General features: G+C 37.1%; 2 protein-coding genes across 5 annotated transcripts; one reads left to right on the top strand and one right to left on the bottom strand.

Moving 5' to 3' along the window:
• The first annotated feature begins 521 nt into the window (after positions 1-521).
• On the top strand, positions 522-1,650 carry LOC103699431 (pectinesterase inhibitor 4-like). Its single transcript, XM_039129642.1, has 2 exons — positions 522-526; positions 1,197-1,650. The coding sequence occupies exons 1-2, from the start codon at positions 522-524 to the stop codon at positions 1,648-1,650; spliced, it is 459 nt and encodes a 152-aa protein (XP_038985570.1).
• A 2,689-nt stretch (positions 1,651-4,339) lies between these two features.
• LOC103712566 lies at positions 4,340-23,558 on the bottom strand. Of its 4 annotated transcripts, XM_008799120.3 has the most exons (12): positions 23,329-23,557; positions 19,679-23,063; positions 19,437-19,552; positions 18,910-19,042; positions 18,699-18,787; positions 16,771-17,009; positions 12,384-12,470; positions 10,516-10,615; positions 9,104-9,317; positions 8,139-9,022; positions 7,411-7,995; positions 4,340-4,561 (listed from the first exon to the last, which is right to left on the bottom strand). In XM_008799120.3, the coding sequence occupies exons 2-11, from the start codon at positions 23,061-23,063 to the stop codon at positions 7,966-7,968; spliced, it is 5,277 nt and encodes a 1,758-aa protein (XP_008797342.2). In that variant the 5' UTR covers positions 23,329-23,557; the 3' UTR covers positions 4,340-4,561; positions 7,411-7,965. The 4 variants fall into 4 exon arrangements, with proteins under 4 accessions (XP_008797342.2, XP_026662523.2, XP_008797340.2 ...); XM_026806722.2 differs by having other exon boundaries at positions 16,771-16,991; positions 19,437-23,063; positions 23,329-23,558; XM_008799118.3 differs by having other exon boundaries at positions 19,437-23,063.
• Between the last annotated feature and the right edge of the window lie 3,003 nt (positions 23,559-26,561).

Below are 26,561 nucleotides of genomic sequence, written 5' to 3' on the forward strand. Positions count from 1 at the left end.
TAAAATATTGGATAAATATAAATCTCAAAAAGATAACTGTAGATTTTCTAACTATTGATCGGAAGTATAATTGATCATGAGGTTTTTGTAATTTATTCAAAACTATATTCATAGAATCTTCATACAAAAATGCTTTAGTAACTCAAAGATACCACTCAAAATTCACTCAACTGGTGTGGTATAGTCTCATTGAACTGGCACCATGAAGTGTTGCATTTAATAAAGCAAAGCGGTTAAAATATATAGATGAGAGATTACATTTAATATATTTGATGAGAAAAATATTCAAGAGGGTAAATGGGATGGCTGTGAATTTCATCTTGGAGAGAAATATAGATTGAAATAGTTTGATGGTTTGTAGATTTCCAGTTCTTCGATTTACTAGTACTGAAAATGGGATATACGCCGGGACATACATTTATCTCTTCATCTGTTTCTCTCTTAATTTCATTAAGAATTTAAGATTCTACTAAAAGTATCTTTAGCTGGAATTCCACTTTCCAATTTCTGAGTCTCGCACAATGGGGCAATTTTGTTTCTCTTTTCCCTCTTAAATAAGATTTAATCATTCCAATTCAATTAAGAAAGCTCGGCAATTCTTCGGTAATTAGAAAAAATAACGCCCTTCTTGTCCACATAATAATTATGATAATAAAAGCATATATGTTTTAGTATAGCTCTTCTTTATGCTTTTTATTTTTATTTTTTTGTTGTATTTACGTGTATTCATTAAAATTCTATAATCATGCCTTGGTGTTGAGCTATCATCATCGTGGCAATACGGTATATTTCGCCGTATATATGATCTCGGGAGGAGACTTGGTGGCTTCCGGTATCCCTCTTCGACTCGAATAGAGGAACCTTCATTCCCTTCCATTTTTTTAAAAAATAGTTTGGGGTCTCACGGTAAGTTGAGTTCTATGATCATTAATTTATATTGCATGGTGTAATAATTACTTCTATTCTAATTAATTTTTGGATTATAGCATCGCTTATGCAAACTACTATTTTCTGATTCTTCCTTTCATTTCCTAGACAACGATATAAGATTGGTGGAATGAAGCAGGCAACAAACTACAAATCCTGCCTCAGCGCGAAGCATGCATGAACCAAGGATATATAGGAGCAACCATTTACTACCAAGTAAGTCATCACTGACTACGTTACATCGGCGGCTTTTGTGATGTCTGCCCCAGCTCCGACCGCTTCGAGCTCCGGCGAGAACTATATGGAGTTGATCAGGAAGCACTCGAACACACCATCTATTTTGGTTCCGCCAATCTCACCGTCAACCGCGTCCGCGGACTCTCCATCCGAGTCTCGGCCCGTGCTCGCGCGGCGGCCGGACCCGACGCTGCTCTGCTGCTTGACTGCGCGGATGCGCTGGTGGATGCTGTCGACCAAGCAAGGAAATCGGCGGCGGAGGTGACGGGTCTCAACGCAAACGGGTCGAATGTGGCAGCTTGGGCGGGGAACGTGCAGTTGTGCATGCATGCAGTGGTGGTCGACGAGGACCGGTGCTCTGACGATTTCGATGGGGTCCGCCCTGGCCCTGTGAAGGACGACATCAGCCGTCGGTTTCGCCAGGTCAAACGATTCGCTATGAACGCCTTCTTCCTTGTCAACCATGCCGTCCCCGCCATCCCATAATCAGATTATGCATACATACATACGTACATACATACATACAAACGAATTTTTCAAAAAAAGAATTTTAGATGCTTGATCCAATATGCATAAATATAAAGAGTATGTGGATGACAACATATATAAATAATGCAGATAATTAAAAAAATACAGTTTAGTATACACTAATTATAAATTGAGATTATTTGTAAATATTTCATAATAATAAATTGAAGAATTGAGTTCACAAAATTGAAAAATTTCAGGGGAACATTTCCTTCCTCCATTTTCGTCATAGGAAAAGACATTCTGCTTTACCAAAAAAAATCTTGTTCGTGTAATCTGCACCAGAATATTCTTTCACATAAGTAAAAATTACAGAGTGCTTTTAGCTTCATTAAATTTTTTTTGTAAAACAAATGCGCTTTTAGCTTTAGGTTTATGAAACTGTTGCAACTTCTACATCTAGACAAATAGAATTTGGAAAGGTTCAATCGCCTGTAGATATTACTCTCATAGGACCCCTAATATTTGCAGTTGCAAATGTAACTAAAACGACAGCATCACCATTCTGAAGATGTGTTTTAAAGTTCATCATATATTTCAGGTTGAAATAAAGTTCAAGCTATGCAGTGCTAGAAATGTGAACTTTCGCACAGACGCTAGACATGCAATGATCAAAACAATACATCAAAAAGATCAAAAAGATGCAAGCTCAATGGTACCTAGTGTCAAAAACTTCACTGGCTTAGCAATAAGCTTGATAGAGTAACATAAACCATCAATTTCCAACTAGACTCATTGAAGGTAGAGAGGAGCAGTATTATAGGATACCAAAAAGACTTTGTGTCAGAGACAGAGAAGATGATGACAAACTCATCCTAGATCAAGGAGATGCACAGTGATCCGAAGTGCGATTTAGTCCTCACTGCTTCTCTTGTAGGTAAAGATCTCAGAATGGAGTGAAAGTATATCATCTGGCAATCCACTGATTCTATCGTTCGAACAACTGTTAATTGTCTCCATTTGAAGCCCTTTATGAAATCATCAAAGATTAGCTATATCTCTACAAAGATCATCAAGAGAAAGAGTTAAGAGAATAAAGAATTGTAGAACCTACCTACTTCATTAATATAATCTCTTTCACGTCCCCTTTTTTCTTGTCTTCCATTTTGTTTTTAAAAAAGTTTCTCTTCACCAGTTGCCACCAATTCAAACACTACTTAGGACTACTACTTAGCTATATCTCAATGGCATTATCAAACGAACCGGGTAGAAGATGGTAGTGATAATACCAGGATCATCACCCATCCTCCGGGATTTGATTAAATGCGAAGCCAAATATATGGGATCTGATAGGGATACAAGTGAACAGGGAGGAATTACATGGTTGCTAATTTTTACTAATGGTATGATTGGATTCAACAAACCATGGTAAAGAAATTACAAAGTAATATAAGTAATTTTTTCTGCACACAGTTGAGATGGTTGTCAGCTAATCATAGACTTCAAAGTAGGAAATGACCTAAACGGTGATATGATAAATATACTTAGGATTTTTCAAGTTGCATTTCAGGATGGAGTTGGAAACAAGGTGAGAAGATATGACATACTTAGGAATTCATCAATAAATCTTAATCAGATATTGTCTATCTATCATATTGGATCAGAATATCACACCCTATTGCAAGCTGATTCAAACTAGCATCATTAAACATCATTTCCTCAGAAGGCGTACCTATTCACAATGCTAGAATAACCTAAGAAATTGACTTGATGCTATGGGCATGTTTAGCAAACAAATTTCAGAATATCCCCTCAAATCCAAGACTGGAATGTTTCTTGCAACTTGGTGCATGCGTTGGACCTGCTAATTTGTCACCTATTGCTCAGAGAATGCATTAAAGAGGTTTCATAACAAAATTCATGGTAAAATTTCGCACCTAACGTAACTGCTCAAAGAAGCCCTTTTTCTTTCATTTTTCCGATATCCCCAATATGGAACTACTCAATGGGATTTCCTTTATCTTTGAGTCGTACCAATATTTCCTTACATAGCTACAGTAAATTTTCTTCAAAAACAAGCCGAACCAGAACCATTCAGTTATTCTTAAATTATACGCAAGCTTTATACCCTGTTCACAATTTATGACTGATCCAAAAAAACTTTTACTAATTTTTTACTATTATTTGTTATATTGCTAATAGTGATTTTTTTTAACTACTATTTGTTGTTATTATGTCTCATATTTATTTTAAAGTAAACAAATTTATAAATATTTTAAATAGTCCTTTTTTATAAGCTTTACTATTTTTTCCCAATTCCTGGTTCCCACATGCAGAAAGGCAAAGAAGACCGAACAACAACAAACCCAGCAGAAGAAGAAAGAACAAACCCAATAGACCAAATGAGACATTCTTTGCCCATCGAGAGCTAGCCGAGCACCAAAAGTCTGTACAACCGATGACCGGCGGTGCACGGCGATCTGGAACCTCCATTCCATGTCCCCATTAAAAATTATTCACTTGTCCAAAAACAATACTGGATAGAGTTGATATGGTTTATTGCAAGGGCCAAAAGGTGAGGGAAAGGATGAGTTATCATACCCCTGGAATGAGGTAACACCACCCCACTTTCTAAATAAACAATACAATTTCTCATTCATCACATCATCTGGCAACCAACAATGCTATTATTCAACAGAAAAAAAAATGAAAAAGAAAAACTATGCTTTTCATCAGATCATAATATCCAACAATCTTCAGTCAATGTATACAACCAAAAAAAAAATAAAAAATGTTGGCTATTTTCTGTTGTCTGCTTTACACATGCATTGCAAGTTGAATAAGAGTGGACTCGTTCTCCTTGAGCACATCCCCAACATTCTGGTATTCCTTGTCCAAAGAAATGAAGCCACCACCACTACAAATGACCCTGAAGCATATGACAGAGTTCAATCTATTATATACATAAAGATTATTCTAATGAAATTATGAAACAAGGGACAAAGCTAAAATAGATCGACATTAAGACCAACACTGCTAAGAAACAACTTATCAATTCAGAAGAGGTATGAAAGCACAGGTAATTAAAGGTCAAAATGCCACCAGAAAACTGCCTATGAAAAATTGTCAACCAAGAAGACAAGAACAATGGCACAAAAGTAAACATAAAAAATGTGAACGTCCCTGACAAGGACTACCACAGGTCACTCCAAAACACTGCCAATCCATCAAGATGACCAAAAACTGAAAGAAATATAAATTTTCATACATACTCCACAGGAAGGGACTTAGTTTGGTCTTTATTGGGTTTCCCTCATCTCCGACCAAATAAACAGCACTACTAGCTGCTTAAGCTTTCCCAAAATCAAAATCTGGAATAGATACATGCTAACACTTCCAATGTATGACATCATTTGAGAAGAGCTAAGACAGCTGGACCAACTGGAAAAAGGTGATGATTTAAAGTTGTGTTACAGTGCATTAATAAAGATCTGCCACCTGCCTCCTCAACAATTTTAGCACTCAAGATGTCAAAAATCCAATTCCAACAATCATGAGCATGCTATGCTAATATGAAGAATACCAGAACTTGCTTTTTCCTTGCTTTTATTGGCAAGCTGCCTACAGAAGGCTAGTGTCTCTGTGTGTGTTTCCATGTCACGAATATGAATCCGTGTATATGTTTCCGTATATGTGCAGATTGATAGATAGAAAACAGATAACAGACAGAAATAAATACCATACTTCTACAAGACTCAGAAGTTTTGGGTAGAAGAGTGCTGCACTGATCAACTTTACCATTCTCTATAATTCGCCTCAATATGAAGAAACCTCAGTAATCTACTTCGCTTATGGAAACAAACACTCAGTAACTTAATAAAAAACTTATGTAGAAAATATTAAATGATAAGCAAGTCACCATGAAAGATATAGGTCAAATACACCCGTCAGAAACTCAAATGGAAGTGATATTTCATGCCGGTCACTCCACAAACAGTTAAAACATAGCTAAGAGTCTAGGCATGTACATCTCAACCATAAATTACAAGGATTAGGCATAGGTATATGCAGGTTATAAGCCACCTTTGATCCTTGCCTCAGCTGAAGAAAATCATATAGGTATCGTGTATGAAGGATGAGCCATGGTCTATGTCCCTTAAAAAGCACCGCATAAGCTTCTACAATGGAATCAAAATAAATAATATACACCCAAATTACTAAAAGGATGACCAGCAGAGCTGTTACTCCAACATGCATAGAGAAAGAATAATCTTCCTAGTCCTAATAGAGCTTATCTGAAACGAACAAAATTATAAAAGGGGCTTCAGAAAACAATGTATCCGACAAATTAATTCATGAAGTAAAGAAAAGGTCACATTTCTAACTAGTTTCTGGCCTAAACAGTGAGTGTTCTGAGTCAAGAACAAATCAAAGATACTAGCGTAATTATAATCATCTAGCATTTTCCCAACTAACCAGGGGAGGTTTTATGAATCCTCATTCTCCAAGAAATTCCTATCTAGGGCCATCTCTGATGTTATTCTAAGTTTCTCCATATCCTTCATCACAACCTCTAGCCATGTTAATTTAGGTCTTCCTCTTCTTTTCTTCCAGCCTTCAATACAAACTGAAATATCTCTCCTTAAAGAAGCATCCTTAGATTTTCATTTTACATGTTTACAATATCTCAATTGATTTTCCATCACTTATCCTTTATTTGTGTAACTCTTGCAGCTCCTGTAAAATACACTTCTTAATCTATCCTTCCTAATTTTATCACACATCTACCTTAACATTCTATTTCTGCTGCACGCAATTTGCTTTCATGTACTTCCTTTACTGCCAAAAGACGCACTGCACATAACATTGTGTGGTTGCATACGCAGCCCACTTTATGAGACTGCATACAGCCCACTTAGCATTGTGCAGCACTCTTATGCAGCCGAAGCAGATTCAGTCAGATGGTTGCATTGGGTATGATTTTCCAAGCAGGCCAGATACAAGTATTAACTATGTTCATATGTTAGTTACGATATAACTATTTCTCTTAGGCATTAAATACTAAGCATTACCTGTTAGTTGTTTCGATTATTAATATTACTACTGTTTATCAAAAATAATAATTATTGTTGTTATTGTTTTGTTGTATTTAATCCATTCTATTTTTTTCAAATATTTTTAAAAAATAACTACATATGTGGTTCACATGCCGCGCATGCACTATACAGTCCCTTGACCGCCAGCATATTGTAGCACCTTTTGAAACATTAGTTCATTATATGATTCTCCAACGAAACAAGATCTATTTGTCTAAATAAATGAAGTCCCCATAAGTAAAAAATGAACTTTAAGCCATATGCATAAATCATTGAATGGTTTAAAATGAACTTAAAAGGCAAAGTTTAAGATCATGCCCGTAAAGTCTAGTTTCATACAATAAACAGTAAATGCTCTTCACATATAACCATCAGAAAAAAACATCACAGAGATTATATCAAACATCTAGATGTATCCATTCATAAAAATCTATGAGATCATTATTTGCACAATAAGAATCATTAGATTCGTCCCCAGTTGCATATTTGGAGTAGAACTAGTGAACAGCACCAAACAATTGACAAATGAAACAAAGGGTCTCTATAAGTGCCAATAAATTGGTATCCATTCAGGGTATTTGAATTTTTAATCAACCATGCAACAAAAAAAAAACTGACTATTCAAATAATAATTGGTCTTCATATAGAAAAAACATAAAGTTATTGTAGATAGTAATCTTACATAAGCATTTGGCTTGCTGGGACTTCATGATGGTGCAATAAACTCAACCACCTCAAGGAGCTCCGCTGAAGATATTTAAAAGACTTGGGTAGCAAATAGCAAAAGTTTATGACACAAATTTCAGTCGAACCAGGTAAGAGTGCATATGATGTGTCCATGCACAATGAATCTGACAACTGCAGAGTCATACTTCAAGTTCACAGAGAACAAGGAACAAAATTACAGATTGTCACTATCCACAACTTTAATCAGCAGAATCAAGGGTCAAGGCTCAGAACAAGACATTTGGCCTGGTCAGACCCACTAACCACAATATGTCCCCCCAAAATGCCCACTCCACCAGCAGATAGAGGAGCTACACCAAAAGTAGTAAGGGGAACTATATATAAACTTAGAACTAATGCTGTACATTGCTCATGTTAGGAGATTTAAAAGTAGATCTAAGACCATTATCTAAAGGCTTCGAGACCAACTGTGAAGCAGCACAAAGAGGCTGTTCTTGAGATGACCCAGTAATGGAATGTTGACCAGGTACAACTTGAGCATTGTCAACTATCATGCTGCAAGTGTCAAGCTGACTGCTCTCTGCGAAAGCAGAGGAACCATTAATACTAGGAACAATCAGAGCAGAATCCCTTGCTACCATTTGCAGATTGTTATGAGCCACATCAGAAGTTAGATCATTAGGCACATTGGAAGAATCAGGTAAGTTACTAGCTAGTAGCTACCTTCTTAGAACTTTTTATCCCACCCAAAGATAAGTCTGATTCGCTTGCAGTATTCAGAGATGTGAACTTCTCGATAGTATGATTAGCAGAACCTTCACTAAAAGCACGAGGACTTTGTTCTGCATGACCTGCATCATCATTTGCCTTGTGAGAAATGCTTAGCATAACCCCACCATCAGAATGAACATCAGGCTCTGGAAGAGAAGTCATATGTGATGGGCTTATGGCATCTAATGGTTCAGCAACCATTTCAGAATTACTGTATGTCGAGTCCTCATCAAAATCCTGACAGTTAGGTTGAAGATTAACAATCTGATCTTTTGGATTGTGGTTTCCATCATTAGCAGGAAAGTTAACTGCATCTTTCATACAAGAATCTTGTAAATTAGAAGCAATAACAATGGGGGATGTTTCTATGCTATTAATGATATACTTCCCTGAAGTTTCATTAATAGCCAGCAAGTCCCTTGAAATCCCAGCTTCCACAGTTTTCGCATTATTGTTATCATGCTTGGTACCCAGGCAAAGCAAACTAGTTTCATTTTCAACAGAAGAATCCAGTTGAAATTTACTTCTCACCATAGATTCCTCATTATAAACTGCCTCGGGATGCAACATTAAGTCCTCCTCAGCAGCAGTCTCCAAAGGTTTGTAATCTGAAGCTTCAAATTTAGATCCACAAGGAGCATCTGAAGATGCAACTGACATATCGAAAGTGGAGAGAGTGCAATCATTCCTAGATTCTCTTTGTTTGATTTCATGTTCACACTGGACAGTAGTCATAATAGCAGCCTGGGGCACAGACTCGACCAAAGAGCAGAAAGAAGATTCATTTGCTACTTCTAGTGTATGATGATGCTTGCTTTCAGGTACAACCTTGTCAACTACAGAAACAGAAGCATAAGAACAAACCAAATTTCATAACAAAAATAATGTAAACGTGACTCACATTTCATTGTACTTACCTCCTTCTGCAGTCTTACTCCGATGAGTGGAATCCTCCTTCAGCAACAGTTTTTGTAATAGACAAGTGTCAGGAAAAACCACAATATTTAGAGACCTAATTTCTTGTTTCTGTGAAACCTCAAGAGGCTGGAAGCCAAAGACATTAGTCCAGGTCTCTTTTAGTTCAGATATAGCAGGGATTACCAACTTTTCAATATTGAGAGAGCAGAGAGCCTGAAAATAAGAATTGCAACAGTAAGCAAATAAATAAATAAATAAGATGAAGAGAAATTTAAGGGAAGGGACTGCAAGGTATATCTTACTAGCAACATAAAACTTAATAATGCTGGAAATAATTAGATCAAAAGTTGAGTCTACTACATATATTTTCTCTTCCATGAATCTGAAACAGCACGCAATCAAATAGATTGCCAGACAAAGTGATTGTAATATGCAAGTGATCCAAATTAAGTTTTAAATTACCAGAATTAATAAACAAGAAGAGGTGGAATAAATGATTGTCTTAACATCTTCTAAATTAGCATGATACATAAAAAAGTTGCTCAAAAATATCTACTCTCTCTATCTGAGAAACATGAAGTGGTGGAACAATCAATAATGGGAAGCATATTATGAATATCCTTATGAATACATTCTAATAAAAACTTATGGGCCCACTTTACAACATTCCATCTGCTAGTGGCATGGACAAATAATCCCTTCTTTCTTTGCCTCACATGTGGAATCTTGATCCTCAGCTGTTGTCAAATTCCACTTGATTGAAACTAGAGTAACATTACAAAATCGCTCATGTGCATTACACACGCACAAAAGTAAGTGTAAATTTTGGGGAAGGGGGGGAGCAGGGGTGAGAAGCAGTTGCCCATATATTTACTAGACCATTGCTCTAATAAGGGAAATATTTGGTATTTAAGATTTACACTTCAAGTAGTCACTCATGATGAAAGTTCCTAACTTGGCTTGTTTTTGTTAAGTGGAGTTCAAAATGGCTGCTTAAAGCAAAAACCCTGCACTACAATTTGCAAAACCCACCGACAAGTCCAATAGAATGGAAACTAGTAAAATAAGTATACGTTCCAACTTTGAAGCATCTATGTGTCTAAAAGTACACACAGTAGCAAACTGCAAGTTGAGTTTGAATTTCACAGGCAAAGATGAGAGGATTTGCTGCATTAAAAAATAGTCGTGCATAACATATTCATGGGATTTTAGATAAAAAAATAGGAGTCAGATTCCATGAATTTAGAGGGAAGATGGATTACAAATAGATGATAATAGAGACTACAAATCAAAGTGCATGTGGCATGATTTCGTGATGGCATAGCAAGTTTGTAAAAAGTTCAGAGGACATGTAGAATTTTTAAATTATAAATGAGTGTTGACAAAGGGTAACAAAATCAAGATAGCATACTGATTCAATTCCAGCCAGAAGTCGGCGGCACATCCCTTGGCGCCTATACATATTCCGGGTCCCAATAAAAGGCATCTCTGCCAATCTCGTTCCATGAATTCTGCTTAAGCCAAGATAATGATAATTAGAACTTGAAACTAGGAAACATTTTTACTTGATATTTCACCAAAAAAACACATAAATATAGTGGCACATATCTGAAGCAGCATTTAGCACAATGTGCAACGAGTTCAGTCAGAGTACTAATGAATCTCAAATGATAACTTCAAGACAGTTAAATTGTTCTTTCACATCTGACATAAGGAAATAGGTGCTGCAAAGTTCTAACTTACAAAACAATTCTCTAAGGTAATAAGACCTTATATTAATGAACATAAGTTCATCAACATATATGGTAAGTTCATCATAAAAAAAGAAACTCAAAAATACATAGAAAAATTCATCATTCATTGCTTATAGTCAGATATAGATAGAAACCATTTGTCATTTCAATCCAAAATGCAGTATTTGCCTAAGTCCCCTCATAACTGTGACATTCATATGCACTCCACTGATGTGTCAACATGTAAACATAACCCACACGTAGAAGCACACAGAACACATGCACAGAGGCATGTAAGCACACATTTATGTACATGCATGCATGCAAGCAGTGGCAGATCCCCACGCGGGGGGGGGGGGGGGGGGGGGGGGGGGGGGGGGGGGGGGGATACGGGGTTGGCCACAGCCCCCCAAGATCTGAAAAATCTCGTTTTATAACTTAGCTATTTCCATATGTCCCCTCCAAGTTTTCTATGGGAACCCCCCTCAATCTCATGAGTAATTATCCTAATTTTAAAAGTTCTGTTATTTGTTTCCTATTCTACCATGATGAGTATCCTAATGCTATTAGTAGTCTACTCTGTCATAAGTATACTAATTTCACAAGGAGATTGTTATCTGTTTCATATTCTGCTTTTATTTCCAATTTTAACTTTTAAGCACTTTTCTTATCCAAACAACCTGAAACTCCTAAGTCCTAACCATCCGGTTTACTATCTTTTTTCCGGTAGGTGGTTTATTCTAATAAGTGTTATTTATTAATCACTATTTGATAAGAGACGAGTATGTGCACAGCTCATCTGGAAAGTTAATAGTATGCATAGAAACATGTATGAAAATATAGATTCCACTAGGAAGTGTTTCTTTTTTTTTCTTTTTTAGGCTAGAAAATTAATTTTTGGGAGGTTTGGGAAACAAGATTCAGTTACATTTTATGTAATACCACATAAAAAAATGCATTTTATATCATGAAAACATTAAAATGAAGAAGGGAGTCAGAGAGATTTATAGTTCAACAGTGAATGGGTATGTTTGTTTGGCTTGATGTATTCTCGTAGTATGACTTGGTATAAGATTTTGCAAAGAGAGGCAGAGAAGGAGGGTGCTTTCTTTTCTTCATCTAAGTGTTCCAATTGCTGAATTATTTTCAAAATCTTTTTTCTAAAAAGCTATGTATATTGCCCGTTTGTTCTTTTTCACATGCTACATATCATTTTTCATGATTTATATTTTTTTTTATGTGTATATCTATTAATAAACAATATAATCATTGATTTTATTAAAAAAAATTCTTGAGAGAAATATTGATGTTATAAAGTTGAAACATCCCAACAGATATTTTTAGATTTTGATTAAAATCATTCCTTTTGAATAAAGTTTTATTATTTATAAGAACATATTGCTGGCCCACTTGGAGAATAATCCTGGATCCACACCTGCATGCAAGCATGTGCACTATCTCGCACATGCACGTGCATACACACCGTGGACACAAGCACAAAAAAAATCAACCTATACAAGCACAAAGACAAGGGAGGGAAACTTACCTCAAGGATGCTGCAGAGATAATTTCATCATCACGCTCCAAAATAAATGTATAAAAGCCACGAAAGTTAAGCCGATTGAAATTGGATCTGCAAAAGTATAGGTAATTTAATCTCTCTATCAAACACTCAATAAAGTCAAATTGCAAACACCAATGATAAATTATAGACTATAGAGATTATTATTTTATAGCCATGATAACAACAGACTGCATATATTAAATTCTCGGCTTGAAAAAGGTGAAACTGCTGATGATGTCTCATAAATACATGATGAATCCTAAAACGTTTAACCGGGCCAAAATAGAGGTGACACTGCTTAATCATTTAATCCGTTTAACTTGATTCAACCGGTTATAGGCCGACTTAGGCTATTTGTTTAATAAAATGGTCAGATTCAAGTCTGCATTTTTGACCTATTTTAAATAGGTTGGGTTCAGGTTGACAGATTTTTATCTATCTTGTAGATGATCCGACCTGTATCCGGTCCGACCCAACCCAATTGTCACCCCTAGGCCAAACTCATTACCTTGAATTTTGAAGAGGAAAGATGGCATGTAATTACAAACCATATCAATCAAATATCCATCTATAATTACAAGATATTGAATTAAATAGCATGTATTGTTTAATGCTGTGTTACATCAAGAAAGGGGAGAGTTTTGAAGTTTATTTTCTTACTATTTATATTCTTTGTATTTTAACGATCTTGGTCATTAGCAACAAATCAAACAAAAAACTGCTTTGGAAATATTTATCTATCTTGTCCTTTAATATTTAGCAATTTCACTAGACTTTTCTCCAAACGGATAGAAATCTTGTATGATCCAACCAATGAACAATGGCTCAGAATGGATGGAGCTACTCGAGGCTAGCAATCTACGGAAAACTTCTAGGTTAACGTCTTTTAAGGCTTGTTATGGACCCAACAAAGAGAGAGAGAGAGAGAGAGCAATTTGCCCACTATATATAGTAAGGTTTGCCATCATGATATCGGATTCGTACTGGTAACATCTTTGTACAATATCAATCTGCCCGATGGGGGTCGATTTGAAATATCGACACTTGGCACGTTCCCTATCAAGGTATGCCATCTCGATACCAAGCCCTGTACTAGTGCCACCCTGTCACTGCGTCAGGATGCCCGATACGGGGTCCAGTTTGGCGTACCGAGTGTTGGTACGCCCTCCATGTCATGTACCGGTACCGAATCGATACGATATAATATACCCCATACCGCTCGGTTTGGTACAGTATGGCATATCATGCTCCCTAGTCCTTATATTGCGTGCTAGTTCAGTACCAGTACAGTATGATATTATCTAAAATCGGTATGCAGTACGGTACGATATACCTGGTAGGCACAAATACTGACCAATATGACATACCATGATAAATAGTGTCTTGCATGTCCACTGCATGCAAAGTAAAGAGCAGATTGTTGGGTTCTCGCTTTTCTAGAGGCTTTGCAAATTTGCATGAAGGCTTCCTCAAACTTTTAATTCTCTCTCCAGCGCAAAGCCACTAAATAAAAAATTCACCACATGAACCCCACCTCAGGCCTAGCATGCTGGACTCCACCCTTTCGCATTAAATATAGAGATGGTGTTATGGTTGGATCTCAGAAATCCTGGTCCCTCTAAAGGCAAGGATGCTGAGATGAAGCATAGTTCGCTATTCTCAGACCTAAGTTCGGGATTGAGCAAGGTTTAGAAGGGTCAATTGTGAGTAGAATGATTAGAAAATAATAGAACATTTTGTGGCTACATAAATATGGAGTATATACATAATTTAGATGACGGTATTCCGATAAAATTTGATCAAAAACATGGAAGGCCGAATAAGTAATAGATCGAAGGAGAAAAAGATGTCGTAAGAAAGAGTCTAGAAGATGACAAGGAGTTTGCCTCAACATCAAAAAAGAAGGCAAGGAATGCAATATGAAAAACAAGACAGCAAATTAGTGAAGCCTTGGCTGGTTCAGAAGTAAGACACCTCACCTTACACTTAATGTTGCAGCTAAATATGTCATTTTGCATAACTTATTTAGTATCTTCAAAAAACAATCTTAGACATTTTAATGTAGTACAAATATGGCCGAAATTGACTTATAAATAGGAAATCCATCTAGAATATAAATATCATGAGACGGGGTCGTCTTGATTTTCCATGGAATGAGATGCCCCATGTCCTGACGTGCAGGATGGTGATGCGCCATCCATCTCCATCTATTTCCTGATTCATCCCATCCCAACACTTAGGAAAGTTTGCCGCCGCATCGTCCCTCCAATATTTAAAACTTTGATATATTTTAAACTTCCTTTACAACAAAAAAACACTTTGACCAAAGAGAAGCTACAATCATGAGAACTTGGTCAAGTGGGCTGTCATACAACCCAACGCCAATTGCATCTAGATCCGACTCAGCATCTGACAACAATTTTAGTCAAAGTTTGCCGTTTCGGAACCGAACCCTGTACCAGTGCCACATTAGCACAGTGTCGGTATGGTATGGTACAGAGTTTTTTTGGCGTACCGACACTCGGTACGCCATCCGTACTGGGTACCAGTACCGAACTGGTATGGTACGCTCCGGACCGTCCGATTCGGGCCAGTACGGCATACCATGATTTTCGTTATTCAACAACAATGGCAAAAGAGCATTCACCAACAACAACCACAACAGTTATGGTAAGTTGGATTTTTTTCATAAAATCTTTGCTTTTACTTTACTAATTTATGAACACAAAGTGTCCTTAATCAGCCTAAATAAGTTGAATTAATGTATGCCACCAAACCCCATACCATTACCATCTTATTACAATGTCGGTATATGCGATACGAAGGCTAGTTCAGCATAATGAGTATCGGTACACCCTCCATAGCGCGTACAGGTTCAATACCAGTACGATACGATACAGTTAGTATGCATTGGTACCAACTAGTATGGCAAACTCTGGGTTGAATAATTTCTATAATAAAAGAAGAAGAGAACTCTAGCTCCATTCAAGGATGGAAATTTCTATAGATGAAAGCTATTAAAAGGTTAATTTGGTTAGTAGCCACTGAATAAATATCAACAGGGCAAAAAAATCTCTCATGTCATTAAGCTTCTCTAGAATAGATATATTTATGGTATGTCGTACCATACCGTACTGGATGGTACCGGGCATACCGTACCATACCGGTTTGGTACCAGTACCGGTACACCGTACCATACCGGTTTGGTACCTGTACCAGTACCGGTACCGGTACCGTTACGGGTAGTGTACCGACCCTCGGTATGCCAAAAAATCTCTATATCGTACTGTACCGACACTATGCTAGTGTGGCAGTCCGGTACCGGTACGGCGAACCTTGGATACATTACTGTCAAATTACTCTACTCATCAAAATAGTTGGCAATGTTGCATAGCAAACATGTACACAAATAATGCATGAATGAATAATTTGGCTTGACTTAACATGATAAAACCTTGTTCAAATTCAAAACTTGCTGCTATCTAAAACTTACACTAGGCATAATTAATCAGCAAAATGAACTAGACCCACCACAAGCTCTACAGTTATTCTTTATTACCTCAGATTTTTCTCTCTTTGTACTTTTATTCCTTTAAAACATATAATTGTTGTATTGAAACAAAAATAAAAAGAGAAGCAAGAAACTGAATTACTTCTAAAGGATATATGTTCTGATTTCTTCCTGTATATATAGTTAAAGAAGCAGCCAGTACAGCAAGAATTCTCAAAGACAGACACTACATATGATGAAATCAAAGAGAAGGTATTTAGCATGGTTAGTTCACTCTAGCTCAGCTAGATGATGTCGCACAGCTCATCTGCCGCATGTATAGCTTTTTCATATATCAAATGCAGACTTTATCTCAGTGAGTATGGACGCTAAATAGTACATCAGCTTATACATGCCATTCTGAGGTACCAAGACCTTCCAATCACAACCCTATATTATCATTATGTTAAGAAGCATTATTAGAAGCTCTGCTAGTTGACTTTTATGCAGTCCTAAACATGTTATATGTTTGCCTAGTAGCACTAAGGCTGTTGAGCTTTCATCTTTTGCTTCTATTGGATTTGCTACTCTCTTTTATTACTCATTTGCTTCTATTTGGACCAGATGCTAATAGATCACAGACCGGATAAATATAGATATGATATGATCTTGCCAGTTCACCATCCAAACTATAAGGGTCAAGCTTATTGACATAATAATACTATTGCAAGTCAGAAGGTTCATTAACAGTTTGAAAGCACAGGTATGGGAAACATGCATTTATTATTGCATTATCAACAAATTGAGATGTAATAGAACTACTTTTCTTTTCAACATAGGGAAGAATTTTCCTGAATCAGGTGCTCATCCAGTGCATACCCACAGTTATATACGACATTACGAATCAGGTTGATGCCACTTCTCTGATCAATAAGAGGCGAAAAACATTCATGCATAACTGCAAGTGCAACTGCAAGCTTGGAATTGCACTCAGCTCTTTGATCTAGTCCACAGGCTGGTTCTGGTGAGTCCTCATCAAAACGCTGAACAAGAGTCCATGAAAATCCTGCTTCCAAGTCATTCTTGACCCCAAGAAGTCTCTGCAATTGCTCAAAAATCTACAATAATAAAGGAATACTTTACTCTGTATGGACCAAATATGCTCAAACTTGTTTTAGCTGAAAATGTTTTTAATACTCCTAAACTTGATCTATGGCACAATTATGACCATCAAAGATTAAATCCCTGAGGATCCACAAGGAGCACATGTGGTCAACAATAACAAGATCCAACTGTTGAAGATACAAAATCAAAGATCATGATATTAATCGACATTCATGATGTTTTTATTGCAGACTAATACACCATATTTAACTCATCTGGCATCTAGAAGACCACATATAAGCAACCAATCAGAATTAATTTAAGTCAAGATACAACAATCTGATAGCTCAGAAGTCAAGATACAACAACTGGATAGCTCAATGACATCAGAGAAATATCCCTCATCAAATTTAAAGATCCAGATGGTGGAATAGGAAGTTTGCAAGTTTAGGATTATCTCGAGACAGGATCCAGGAAGAGATGTATAGATACAAGTCAAGGTTTGAAAGATCAATAACAAATGAGTTTCAGTTTTTTACAAAACAACAAAAGTATAACAAAAATAAAATTAAAGATATAAATTAGGTATCCTTTTAGAATATGTTCTATTGTCTGAAACATTTTGCATGCAATATGAGGATATCATATAACACAAGTCAGAAGTATCGGTTAGACAATAGTCTGGAATGACAATGTAGTCTTTGATGAGAATATCATATACCAAATATATGAATTCAAGGAAAAATGAGAACAGAATTTTTTACCATTAAAAAAATGTATATCTTGATTTCTGAATTACTGATTACATTATGATGCTTCATTAATCATAAGTAAGGTCAACAAGTTCTTGCTTAATTTGTATTTACTCAAACCCTTTGTTTGTTAGTTCTACCCAAGGTTTGCAAAAAGTTGAGCCTTAGCTTGTGAAAATGTTTCCTAGAGCTCAAATTTGTTGCCCCTTGGCAATCTGACAATCAGATTAAGGCTTATAAGCCTTAAATTCATCTTTGAAGGAGAAAATTTTGATCAATTTTGGCTGAGAACAGTGGGATTGATCCATTTCAGCTGAATTGCTCTAGTCATCGTCGAAACATCAAATCTTGGACAAAAATGGTTCAAAAAGGGGCTTGATTTTAGTGATCTTGTTAAATAGGATTATTTAGGCTTTACTTGTTGATTTGATTTATTTTATTCATTAGTTTGAAAATCACTTGATGGGAATAGAAATAACAAAGTTTCGACAGTTATAAGAGCTTAAGGAGGGCTTAGTTAATGCCCTATAAGACCATCCTGCTTACGAAGGATATTGGAAAGGGGGGATAGTTGTCAGAAATAGAGTTGGTCTAATTTCAATTCAATTTAGCAATACTTAAGTGCTCAAAAAATCATATTTAATCAATTTATATATGTAAGACTAATCTTAGGAAAGAAAGGATTAGACCATGTCAAGTACCTTTTTTTCCGAAATGGCAGATAACTCTCAGATGTTACTTAATTTAAATTTAATCATCAAGCTTGGATGGCTTTTTTTCATGGAAAACCTTCAGGAAGTCATAGAATCGAGATTCTAGAAAGATAACAAATACCATCATAGAATCTCAGATTTTGAGCATCAGTTGCACAGTTTGCATTAGCATAATACACTTATAATGTTAACAGGACTGAAAGCCTAAGGAATCTAAACATTATATCAACAGTCACACCTTTTTGCAACTGCGTCCGCAGAATGGAACCCATGAAAGACTGGAACTAACAGAAACACCATCTAACTTTGCAGCGCATGTTTGGTGATCTACAAAATCGGAGTACAGCAAAATAATCAACCAGCTTTCCCATAAAATTTAACAAGCCAGAAAAAAATCTAGAAATTATAATAAGAAAAATTTTACAGTGGCTAATATGAGAGAATCTTACATTTCTCCTCACATAGGGAACATGTGAGTAACGGAGGAACAGTACCGCCATTTTCTTGGGCATGATACCCAGAAAATACCCCACAAAATCTACATGAACAGTTCATACAGTGCCAGTCACCAGGAGGAAGCATCTGCACAGGAAAAACTTTCATGGGCCTGAATAAAAGCAGATATTTGAACCTAGGAAGATTACAAAAATGGATAGTTTTGTAAACTGTTTAAGCATAAGAATTCCTTTTTCCCTCTTTTTTCCGGAAACAAATTAGCCCTCCCTCTCTTGCCACTCTCTTGTTTAAGACATTTTCAGTAGGGCCACAACCAATTTCCTCACTCCGTCTCGCCAAATCGCACAAAGCAACCAATCAAAAGTAGAAGTAAAAGGAATCAAAAGAGAAATGCATATAAGACCACAGTTGTTATGGGATTGACATAGGATGAAATGAAAATACTAGACCTTCATCCCATGGAATCAAAAATAAAAGCAGGTTACATGTAATACAGAGATTCTTTTTGGGTTTTTCATACCTGAAAATCTAAGCAGTTCAAATGAAATGTCGAAGGACAACTATCGCAACAGATCAAGTCCCCACCATCTCCACAGATGCCACAAGTATCATCATTTGGGTCATCACCATCAATGTCTACAGTGTAGAAACCTTGATGTTCAGATTCATCCTGCTTCTTCCAGGCATCTAGCAAGCACTGAGAAAGGGAAACCCCTTTCTCCTCTACAAATATGTTTTGGTATGGGTAAGAAAGGATGCTACCAGCATGAATCTCAAACTTTGAGACTGCGAGGATCTTATTACAGCAGCTGCACTTAATGCCATCCCTTGTGATCCAGCCCTCCAGCATTGCCTCTGTGTGCTTCTGGTTCATATACTTTACCCTACAATTGGCAGGGACAATTCCCAAATCAATCATCCAGGAGAGAATGGTACGTTTCCAAACATATGGAACATAATCACCACTTCCAGTTTCTCTCTCTTGCCTAGATCCACGAACCAACAGAGCACATCCTCCATGCCTTCTTTTATGCCTTCCAGAATGTAGTTTTTTAGGTGCATGACCATCAATACCCTTTGAACTTGAACCAGCAGTGTCATTCTCCTTCACTTTTCCCTTGGCCTCCCCCCCATTATCTTTGTACTTTAGAAACTTTGTGCTGCCAGCTTTCTTCGACTTTTTACTTCTGCTGCCATCTCCAAGCTTCTTTTTACTTTTCTTAAGTTCCTCCTTACTTCTCTTCCCAAGTTTTTTCTTCAGCATGCTAAGATCCTCGATTGGTATGGCAGAAAAAGGAAAACCCAAACCTTCACGACTTTTAGATGACTTGGAAGAACTTCTAGATACATCCTTGCCTTTTTCATTATGTATGTGAATAAATTCCCTTTGAAACACTTCATAGGCTTTTGTGATGGACCAATAACCTGATCCTCGAGGAGATATGTAAACTGAATCTTCATAGTTTTTGCCCTTCCTGGGCCTTAAATCTATTCTCCAGCCAGCACTTAGAAGTATATTTTTTATCTGTTCCCTGACTTTCTCTTTAGCCTCCTTCCGTCCTTCACCTGTTGTACCTTTGTACTTCTTGCTTAGACGGACCGAGCTACTCTCTTGTTTGACCATTACCTTGCTCTTGCCATTTGAAGATTTCAAATTAAGAGGTGCTCCTTGTCGAGATAAAGATTTAGGCTCCATTTTAACCCTGCGGGATTTTCTTGACTCTTCTCTTTTTACGGAAAGGATTCGGCGCTTTGATATACTTTGACTGCCTGTAGGAGATCCTCTGTTCTTTTTTTCCCCACCATCTTTGCTTAGAATGTGGGCTTTCTCAAACCCATCCACCTTTTTGTTCCTAGCCCCTCTGCCTTGACTCCTAATGCTCCTCAGTATGGTCTTCTCATCCGGGTCATCCTTCCGTCCAGTAGCAGAGACTGCTGTTTTGGGTCCCAAACCAGGGCTGTTTGAAGAATCAGAGTTCAATTTTCTTCCACTGCATTCCTCAGTTCCGTCACATCCACATTTTAAAGACTCTGATTTGATTTTCTTCCTGGTGTTTTCAGAATCAGATGTCTCTCTGCCTCTCTTTTTGTCCAACCTGGATTTCATGACTTTCTTCTTAATTGTGTTAATCTCTTTTTTCTGTTTCTCATTGCTCGATTTGATATAAGTCTTATTCCTAATTTTGATATCCTCAAAACCTATTTGTTCTCGGTCCTTGCTTTTGCTGATGGTGAAACCCTTTTCGTTCTGAGTGAATCCAGAAACAGAGTCCTTCATAACTTTCTTCTCATGAGTGACAGTTTCTCTCCTTTTCTTGGCAACATTTAACCCCATAATTCGCTTGTTGTCAAGTTTAGTTTCCATGGGTCTTATCTGTTCCATGTCTTCAGCATCAATTCTAGAACCAGACTCCCTTTTAAGTTTTTTCCTACCGGTTCTAGCCTCTTTACTGTGCTTGGCAGCATCCATTCCCACAATCTGCTTCTTCTCAATATTAATCTCTTCCTCACATGCTATTAGCTCCATGCCAGTCCTTCTACGAATGGTGGAGAAGTTCCCATTTCGATCAGCTCCAGGAACAAATTCTTCTGTAGCTACATTATTAACTGCATCAGCCTCTTCTTTAACCTTTTTCTTTTCAGTGTCAGTCTCTTTCCTTTGCTTGGCCGCAGCAGACCTAGTAATTCTCTTCTCAACTTCATTTTCATGATTCACATTATTATTTTTACTGGCGATGGGTTTCCTGTTATGTTGAACTCCAGAAGCAGCCTCTTCTGAAACTTCTTTTTGAACGATATCCACCTCTCCCCTCTGGTTTGCAGCATCCAGCTTCATAATCCTCTTCTTCTCAACTTCAAACTCATTGTTGCATTTCATCTGCTCTGTGCAACTCCTCCTGATGATGGTGGCACTCTTTCCAAGCTGGTCAGCTCCAGGAGTAGTCTCTTCTGTAGCTTCAGCCTTATCTGTGTCATTCTCCTCTGTAACCTTGTTCAAGTTAGTGTCAGTCTCTTCTCCAACTTCCTTGCTATCAGGTTTACCCTCTTCCTTTCCCTTGGTAATGTCCATCCATGTAACTCTCTTGTTGTCGACTTTGGTCTCCTCGCACTTCATCCACTTTATTCCGTTACTTTTGTTGATGGAGTTGTTTGTGTTCTCATCAGCTTCAAGGGCCCTGTAGTCCATAACTTCCTTACCGTCAGTATCTTCCTCTTCCCTTTTCTTGGCAGCGTCCAATCCCATTGTTGCACTCATCTCAGCTTCTTTCATGTCTCCACATTCTATCTGCTCCCTTCCATTCCTTTCGATAATGGCACAGCTGCTCTCCTTTTGGTAAGCTCCGTAAGGAACCTCCCCTGTGGCTTGCTTCAAGCTAGTATCAGACACTTCTGTAAGCTCCCTCTTATGACTTCCAGCTTCTTCCGTAGCTTCCTTCATATCAGAGTCAAACTCTTCTGAAATTTTCTTCTTATCAGCTTCAGCAACTTTGATAGCTTTCCTCTCACTGATGTCAGACTCTTCAGCAGTTTTCTCCACGTCAGCATTAGGATCTTCCATCTTCTCAAGAACACATGACTTCACAAGCTTCTCCTTCTCAGCCTCCATCTCCTCTCCTTCTCCTCTTTTGCTGGTGGAAGAGTTGTTCCTGAGCTGATCATCATTAAGCAGAGCCTCTTCAGTGCCATCCTCCATATGGGTGTCAGACTCTTCTGTTTTCCTGTCAACATCCGACTTCAAATTTTCCTTTTTCTCAGCTTTGACATCTTCTCGAACTTTTATCCAATCCGAGCCATTCTGAAAACTAATTTCGAAGCAATCATCATCCTGCTCAACTCCATGATCACCCTCTTCCTCGGATCTCTTCCTAGCAGCTTCAGCCTCTGCCCTCAGCCTGGCCACATCCGATCTCAAAATCCTCCTTTTCCCAGCTCGTATCTCCTCGAAACAAGTTTTCCACTCCCTGCCACCCCTTTTGTTCAAGGCAGAGCTGCTCCCATTCTGAACAGCTACACGTCCAGCCGTCCGCCGAGAAGAATCCAGACGCTCACCAGACTCCAAAAGCTTATCCTCTCTCACCGAGCCACCGCCTGCAACATCCCCAGGCCCTCCACCACTCCGCCCTTCTCCTTTCTTCAACGGAGACATCTAAAAGCTCGATTCAAAACAAAGACCTAATCAGAATCCATCTTTCCTACCTATTCCAAATAAAATAAAACAGGATTCAACAACAAAATCCCAAAAGAACACTTCCAATCAATCGAACAGAGAAGCCGAAAGCCCCTAACAAGGATCCATACAGCTTCGATCAAGCAACCGAAATGCTCCAATCCACAAAAAACAAGACAAATCCTAGAACCAAAAAAGCACCGAATTCAAAGAAATTCCAAGGATTGGAAGGAGCTCCGCCCACCTGGTCGAAGAAATCCGGCGGGTTCCAGTCCTTTTAGCAGCACATTCACCGGATTCCAGCGACGGAGAAGGATTTCAAGGAGAGAAATAAAGCGAAAGGAGCCAGAGAGAAAGGCAGAAAAAAGAGAGATTTCCGAAGCATAAAAAAAAAAAAAAAATCTCGAGAGGGGGAGACGAATGAGAAGGGGTAAAGGGAGAGGAACGAGAGAGAAAGGGGGTTGGGTTTTTGGGAGCTTTAAATTACGCGACGCTTCCCTTGCATCTCTAACAATAAAATATTATGACATTGCAAATATTATTTAGAGGGAAACGACAAGAGAAAACGGAAGTGAGATGACCGCCCTGTTACTTTGTTACCGTTTATCATGTACGGAATGAACGGGAAACGAGTTACTCGGGCCGGAAACGGATTTATAGATTTGGATATTTTGAATGATAATTTAATTTATAACCCCCTTGTTTCCCTCCATGTTGCTGCTCTCAATCAAGTTGAGCTGGATTGTGATCTCTCCAGTCCTTAATGAGACACAAGAGGGCTGATTTTCAATCACAGCCGTCCATGATTGGTGCAGTGATCGTGATTAGATATAGATTCATCGAAGCACACCGAGTATTGATGGGTCTTGTTTGAATACTATTAGGCCACCAACTATGAACGACCATCATGGAAAGACAGATACTTTCTAGGGCTAAAGAGGATCCTAAATTTGAAAGTTGCCCAACCCAATTTTTATAAGGCTAGATGGTTATTAGATAACAAATTAAAAAAAATATTATATATTTTTTAATATTTATACTATAAATGAAAGAATATAAAAGGAAAAAAATATTTAGGGAACGTTCGGTGAACCAAATGGGATAACTATGGTGATCTTAAAGATAATTTGATCATGATGGTTTAAGATCATTGTATTTGGTATAGCGATTAAAGATTTTTAGATATTCACAAACAATGTATTTGTTATACTATAAAAATTCAAGATCACTAAACATTTAATACCAAATCTACTTCTGATATAGCCTACATATTTTGTAACTACTTAACAAAACTCTCAAATATATAATAGGAAAACAAACATGAACAAAATATAAATTATCAAAAACTGTCATTCCAAGCCAATTCAACAAGAACAAAAGTTAATCAAAACTTGTAAAAGTAACTTCAGAGGATTATCATACTATCCCAACTTGAAAAAAAAAAAAGGATTATTAAGCCTTTTCCAACTAGAAGAACATTTTCTAAAGAACAAACCACCACCCATAAAAATGCCAGAACCAATATGAATCCAATATGATATCGCTCAAGACTCGAGCAGCTATATTTCTCACAAGAGGGTGCATGTAACAAAACTGCTAGCATTTAGATTATTCCCAACTTGAAGAAGTTACATTGCCTTCACCAATCTAAAGGGTTTAAATAGCACAAATTCTTTTAGATGGAGATTGCGACGATAATTCATACTAAAATCCATGTGCAGGTTGATGGAGATTGTGACGATAAACAAACGATAATGAATTCGAAACATACAAAAATTCCTCAAACATAAGAAACCTTGAAGCTATTGAATCCGAACAATAATAATCCAAATTTTTGTTGTAAGAACTCCTATAGAAACATTTTGTACTCTCAAAAATCCAAAATAACTGCAACTACGAAGAAAAGAGCAGACTTTTCTCAAAGCATGGATGAAAAAAATCACTCCTTTAAGGGATTCTCTACCCTCGTATACCTAAAAGAGAGAAAAAATCGATTTTTTTTTGATTCCACATGCTCCGAAGGCATAAATAACATATTTCACCACAACCAAATTGAAAAAACCATCCAATAGTCAAAAATCATATTTTTCATTCATCAACCGATCTTAAACTAAAAGAGACAACGAGGCAGCAAGGAACTTGGTTCTTAAAATATTTTTTTTCAAAAATACTCATAAAAATTATATTTACCTCGTTCTTGAGATAGCAAAGAACTCAAGGATGGCGATCGAAATTGTAGATGATAGTAAGAAGAAGGTGTCGCAGAGGCAGTCAAAGCAGCAGTGCACACAAGGGGAAGAGAGGAGAGATAAATAAGAGAAGAGAGATAAATGAGTTACGTTACAAATGGGGTTAAAAGTAATTTGGGAGAGGAGTTGGGTCAATATTTTTCGTTGGACTTAGGGGTAGTTTTGTCCAAAGTTCAGCCTAACATTATTGCCTTGTGATGGTCTTGGACACTCATCCTTGAGGATGGCACTAGATTGGGCGGTGATTTAAGAATAAGGATGATTTGGGATTATTGCTATATAGGATCACTAAGGTGCAACCAAATACAGTGATCTCGTTACCTCTACCCACATCAATATTGACCATGGGGTCGTTACCTCATACCAAATGCCATCTTAAGTTATTGGATATGTTAACATAAATGGATGGCCTATTCTAATGTACATTAAGTGAAAATTAAAGCATTTGAAACTTGGGAATAATATATGCTTTTAAAAAACTTGGGAAGGATGAGTATATTTTTTGGGGTATAAGGCTGCCCCTCGAGTCTAATTGTTTGTTTCAATGCTTACTTGTAATTACAAATTTTTTGTAAATTATAATATAGGGCATATCCACATAACCAAAAAATAAAAAACTCCAAGCCATATGGTAGAAATTTGGTCTAATTCAAAACATTGCTAAGAATAAACCATAAGGTTGTTATTCAAAGCACCAATCCTCGTATGACATGTGGTAATGTATCAAATATAATATGTTAAACTAGCATATATTCCATGTGATGGACAGAGTAAATTTTTTTCTCCTTTTCCAACTGTTCTTAGATTGCAAAATAGAAATGCAATAAATTATAATTAATAAAAGGCCAAATTTCATTGCATATCAAACAATAAACTTTAACGATGGTCCAATAGAAATTATGGTCGTTAATAAAACAGGATATGTTTTCGGAAACTTGGGAAGGATGAGTACATATTTTGGGGTATAAGGCTACCCCTTGAGTCTAATTGTTTGTTTCAATGCTTATTTGTAATTACAGATTTTTTTGTAAGTTATAATATAGAGCATATCCAAATAACCAACAAATAAAAAACTCCATGCCATATGGCAAAAATTTGGTCTACTTCAAAACCTTGCTAAGAATAAAGTATAAGGTTGTCATGCAAAGCACCAATCCTTGCATGACATGTGGTGATGTATCCAATATAATATGTTAAACTAGCATATATTCCATGTGATGGGCAGAGT

This window comes from Phoenix dactylifera, chromosome 8 (assembly GCF_009389715.1).
Source record: "Phoenix dactylifera cultivar Barhee BC4 chromosome 8, palm_55x_up_171113_PBpolish2nd_filt_p, whole genome shotgun sequence".
In the NCBI taxonomy this organism is placed as follows: domain Eukaryota; kingdom Viridiplantae; phylum Streptophyta; class Magnoliopsida; order Arecales; family Arecaceae; genus Phoenix; species Phoenix dactylifera.

What these genes read in the sequence shown, in the direction of transcription:
- LOC103712566 (XM_008799118.3), bottom strand. Translation starts at nt 23,063, where the DNA reads ATGTCTCCGTTGAAGAAAGGAGAAGGGCGGAGTGGTGGAGGGCCTGGG. An exon ending in TGAACTGCTTAGATTTTCAG is followed by an intron (nt 19,043 to 19,436) that starts GTATGAAAAACC and finishes TTTCCTGTGCAG; the next exon opens with ATGCTTCCTCCTGGTGACTG. An exon ending in GGATAAAAAGTTCTAAGAAG is followed by an intron (nt 7,996 to 8,138) that starts GTAGCTACTAGC and finishes CTGCTTTCGCAG; the next exon opens with AGAGCAGTCAGCTTGACACT.